Genomic DNA, 5,103 nt, shown 5'->3' with positions numbered 1-5,103 from the left:
ATTGCACAAAAACTTCTCAAAGACTCAGTGTGAAAGGGAAAATTCAAAGTATTTTAAAAACCTTGAGTATCTCAAAGTATTAATGAGCCCCACTGAGTGCCAGTACAAAGCTCTCAGGGGTCTCGTTAAAGCAGATAATTGGGGCCATGATTGCACAAACCTCTCCCAGAGTCTGTATCAAAAGGGAAACCAAGTACCTGAAAATAACTGAAGTACCCTGAAGAATTAATGAGCCCCACTGAGTGTTGTTACTGACAAAGGCTCTCCAGGGACTAATTACAGCAGAAAATTGGAGGCCATGGTTGCACAAACCTCTCAGAATCGCCAAGGCAAAAGCCAAACCCAAAGTCCTTTGAAAAACCTGCATTCCCTGGGAGCAGTGAGGAGCTCCCAGGGCCATTCCTGAGCAAGGCGCCCCAGGGACTCCTTCGCAGATCCTTGAGGCCACTGGGAGGTGGGCCAGGGGGGATGCTGAGGGCAGGACAAGGGGCTGACAGTGCCCAGCCTGGCTGGGGCTGTGCCAGGAGGCCCCAGGGCCTCAGGACAAGGTGTCTCCTCCCAGCCCTTGCTGGCACAGACCCTGCTGCTGTGCCCCAGGCCACCAAGACTTGGCTTCTCTTTGTCCCCACCTGTCATCACTGCCTCCAGTTCTCTGCTCTGCCTGGGTCCTGGGGACACTTTCTCACTTGTGTCCCTCAGTGGGACCCATTAAAAGTCCAAGAAACTTTGGAGTTGGATTCTGCCTTGGAGTTCTGGAGAGGTTTCTTCAGCTGCCTCTCAGGGACTGATGTTCAGGGCCTGAGCACAAAGCCCCAGAGGGTCATTAAAGTCCTTGTGCTGTGTCTGTGCTGCTGAGCTGGGCTGGGCTCCTGGCACAGAGGCAGCTCCTGGTAAGCAAGAAGAGCTTCAAAAGCACATTTCTCTTGATGAGCAGCTCTTCTGCCAGCCCAGCAGGGCTGGGGCACTGCCTGCAGCCCCCCCGGGCACAGCCCAGAGGCACAGAGAGCTTCAATCAGTCAGGGCTGGGAAGGTGCTGAGAAGTGCCTGGGGCAGAATCACTGCCAGCCCTTGGCACAGGAACCTCTGGCTGCAGGACAATGCAGCTGCAGCTCCTGGAGCCATCTCCTAAAGCTGGAACATGCCAATGCCTACAGACCCTGTGAGTACAACTCTGCGTATTTCTGGTGCAGGGGAGGTGAAATGCTCATGAAACTCTGACATGCTGAGGGGTTCTGATCAGTCATAGAAAATTTCCAAGACAAGGATTTTGATAGAAATGAGGAAATTTCCTAAAGTTGCTATTCATTTTCCTACTATAGGAGATAGGCAGGGAGGGGAGATAAAGATTAAAGGTTAATTAAAAATTTTTAATTATGAATTTTAACAAGTGCCTGAGACATCTGAACTCTTAGTGGTCAATAGATTCTCAGGAGATCCCTAATGTGCTTTCAGCCACTCTGCCCAGGGACAGCACCAGCATCACCTTTGCTGGACCCACCAGGCTCAGTCTGAGCTGTCCTTTCTCCAAGCTGCAAACAGAACCTGCCCCCAGCCAGTGCCCTGCAAACAGGCAGGTTTCTATAGGGCCAGGGAGAGTGCACAGAGATTTGGGGTCTGTGTGTGCTGGCAGGGAGAGATCAGGCACAGGGAAACTCCTGCAGGATGAAAATCTCCAGGAAGCAGAGAGAAGATCAGGCAATGAGAGAAAACAAAACCCAAAAATCCTGTGGCAGGGAGAGTTTAGAGATGTCCACAGGATCCCCTCCAGTGCAGCCCCTGCCTCTGAACAAGCCCCCTCCCTCCTGTCCCCCAGCCAAGCCTCTGCCCTCAGGGCCGGGGCTCCAAGGCGTGAAGCCCCTCCTGTGCAGGCAGAGCTGCAGCAGAGCCGTGGGGCAGCTCTGCAGTCCTGGGCCCAGTTCCCTCTGCAGAGCACAAGGCTGGGAGCAGCTGCCCGGCCCTGGGGGCTCTGGGAGGGGGCACAGCTGGCTCAGGGTGACGCTGTGCCCAGTGCCCGGCTCTGGGCAATGCTGTCAGTGCAGCCAGGGAAGGAGCTGCATCTCCCTTCATCCAGTGCCAGCATAAGGACCCTTGGAATTCTCCCTGAGATTTCAGTCCAAGCTGGGAACTTCAATGCAGGATGAAAACCTGCTCTGGAGCATCTCTGAGTTATAAGATTGATGGGGAAAGGCAGATGTGTTCTGACACTGAAAATGCTGCTGGATTGGTGAAATGAGAAAAGGCCTTGTCTACAAATGTGGAGCTGGGCTGTGGTGGATGCAACTCTTCCCAGCAATATCTGGTGATCTTTAAGGAAAACTTGGGAGTGTGAACATCCTCCATTTGAGAAAAGTAAAAGCCCAGAGAAACTCTGAACAGAATCAACTGACAGACTGTCTCCACTCATCACTTTGCCTCACAGAACGTGCTCTGTTCTCACTGCGGGCAGCAGAAATGCAGAGGGTTTCTGATATCCAAGAATACCAGGAGAGATACAGATGGAGATTGAGAAGAAAACCTCGAGAACTCTTAAATACAGAAGCTTGTCAGTGTGTGTTACAGAGGAGGGTGTATGGGAAATGGCTTTGATTTTGGTTACAGACATCTCCTCTAACTCTTCATTATCCTTTCTCCATGAACAGGTCCCCATGTGCAGCCCCAGCAAATGTCCAACAGCAGCTCCATCAGCCACTTCCTCCTGCTGGCATTGGCAGAGACGCGGCAGCTGCAGCTCCTGCACTTCTGCCTCTTGCTGGGCATCTCCCTGGCTGCCCTCCTGGGCAACGGCCTCATCATCAGCGCTGTAGCCTGCGGCCACCACCTGCACACGCCCATGTTCTTCTTCCTGCTCAACCTGGCCCTCAGCGACCTGGGCTCCATCTGCACCACTGTCCCCAAAGCCATGCACAATTCCCTCTGGGACACCAGGAACATCTCCTACACAGGATGTGCTGCACAGCTCTTTTCATTTCTGTTCTTCATCTCAGCAGAGTATTTCCTCCTGACCATCATGTGCTACGACCGCTACGTGTCCATCTGCAAACCCCTGCACTACGGGACCCTCCTGGGCAGCAGAGCTTGTGCCCACATGGCAGCAGCTGCCTGGGCCAGTGCCTTTCTCTATTCACTGCTGCACACGGCCAATACATTTTCCCTGCCCCTGTGCCATGGCAGTGCCCTGGGCCAGTTCTTCTGTGAAATCCCCCAGATCCTCAAGATCTCCTGCTCACAATCAAACCTTAGGGAAATTTGGCTTCTTGCTTTTAGTTCCTGTTTAGGATTTGGTTGTTTTGTGTTCATTGTTTTCTCCTATGTGCAGATCTTCAGGGCTGTGCTGAGGATCCCCTCTGAGCAGGGACGGCACAAAGCCTTTTCCACCTGCCTCCCTCACCTGGCTGTGGTCTCCCTGTTTATCAGCACTGCCTCATTCACCTACCTGAAGCCCCCCTCCATCTCCTCCCCATCCTTGGATCTGGCCCTGTCAGTTCTGTACTCGGTGGTGCCCCCGGCCCTGAACCCCCTCATCTACAGCCTGAGGAACCAGGAGCTCAAGGCTGCCCTGAGGAAAATGATGACTCTATCTTTTCAGAAACGTTAAACTTTTCTGTTCCAGAACCTTGTGAATGTAACTCTTTAAAATCTTGGCCTTTTATTCCTATTTGTCCATTTTGTCACTAGGACCTTTTCTAATTATTTTTCTGGTGTTATAATGTTTTTTATAAGATACTGCAGTACTACTCTGAGCATTTCTACATGAACTTCTCTTTTGTAACACAAAAGATTTTAGGTGGCTTGTTCCCTCTGCATTTGAATAAAAACAAGTGGCTGTCCTGACCTGTGTGTCTAAGGCATTTCCTCAGCCCTTCTCGGGCTCTGCAGGGGCAGTGCCTGTGAGCAGAGGTGGAGGGAAGGGGCTCCCAGCACAGCAGCACAGCCAGGGACAATGGCCCTGCCTCTTTCCACATCTGCTCCTCCCAGCTCCACACTCCCCTTCCCAGCCCTGCTGTGGGTGCCAGGCTGGAGTGCTCTGGCAGCTTGGTCACTGTCCTGCTGCGTGTCCGTGCTGTGGCCTCAGGCAGGGACAGGCCATGGGCACTGCTGGGACACAGCTGGGCTCCAGCACAGCAGCTCCAGCAGCAAAGGGCATCTCCTGAGCGCAGGGCAGGAAGGCTTTGCTCCCCTCCAGAGTCACTCTCAGGACTCTCAAGAGGCTCCTTGTGTTCCTTGTTCTCCCAGGGCTCAGTGGGATGAGATCAGGGTCTCACTGGGGCCTTCAGGGGACTCAGGTCTGGGTCAGGTTTTGCTTGTTGGTGGCCAGTGCCCATCAGATGCTGAATGGTCTGTGCTGAACCTTCCTGCTGGGGCTCTGCAGCTTGTGGCAGGGCTGATGGCAGGGGAAGGTTTGTCTGGAGGGCCTTGGGAGCTGCCAGGAGAACACAGGGGACCTGCAGGGACAGGGTGTGCCAGGGAGCAGCAGGGAGTGGAGCTCACTGGGCACAGGCCTGGCCAGGCTGGGGTCACCCCGAGATCAAGGACTGAATGTCTGCTGTGAGCCAGGAGAGCTCTGCAGCCCAGGGACACAGCAGGCCCGGGGAAAGGAGTCTGGGCACTGCCTGCTCTGAGCCTCAGGGAACTCCCCCAGGAGGATCCAGGGCAGCCCCAAGCCCCTCTGGCAGCCCTGGCACAAGGCAGGCACCTCTGAGCCCCCTGCATGGCCCCGCAGAGCCTGTGTGGGAGGGGGTGAGTGCAGGGAGCACCATCAGCTGCCTCTGTGTGCCAGGCTGAGCAGCAGAGCCCAGCAGAGGCAGCCCAGGGCCCCGGGCAGCACAGCCCCCGTGCTCTGCACAGCAGCAGCCCCAGCTCGGGGCTCTGGGCAGCCGGGCAGGGGCTGCAGCAATGGCTGCTCGGGCCAGCACACACGTGTTCCCCTGGGAAAGGCTCTGGGGGCAGCTGGCATGGGCCAGGAGCAGAGCAGGAGCCCGTGGGTGTGCACAGGAGCCCTGGCAAGAGGCTGCCCTGTCCCTGGGCCAGCAGGAGCTGCCTGAGGAGCCCCGGGGCCAGCTTTGCTGCTGGGCTGGGCAGCGGGGCTGGCCCTGGGGCTGCAGG

At 55.5% G+C, this 5,103-nt stretch overlaps 1 protein-coding gene across 1 annotated transcript; it reads left to right on the top strand.

The window, feature by feature from the left end:
- Window positions 1-2,662: 2,662 nt before the first annotated feature.
- Window positions 2,663-3,810, top strand: LOC135287697 (olfactory receptor 14J1-like). The gene has a single exon (XM_064400921.1). It carries the CDS (start codon window positions 2,663-2,665, stop codon window positions 3,593-3,595), a length of 933 nt encoding a protein of 310 aa, XP_064256991.1. The 3' UTR covers window positions 3,596-3,810.
- The last annotated feature ends 1,293 nt before the right edge of the window (window positions 3,811-5,103 follow it).

This window comes from Passer domesticus, chromosome 30 (genome assembly GCF_036417665.1).
Source record: "Passer domesticus isolate bPasDom1 chromosome 30, bPasDom1.hap1, whole genome shotgun sequence".
Taxonomy (NCBI): domain Eukaryota; kingdom Metazoa; phylum Chordata; class Aves; order Passeriformes; family Passeridae; genus Passer; species Passer domesticus.
Note: the sequence above shows the minus strand (reverse complement) of the source record. Positions and strands in the feature narration are given on the sequence as shown.

What these genes read in the sequence shown, in the direction of transcription:
- LOC135287697 (XM_064400921.1), top strand. Translation starts at nt 2,663, where the DNA reads ATGTCCAACAGCAGCTCCATCAGCCACTTCCTCCTGCTGGCATTGGCA.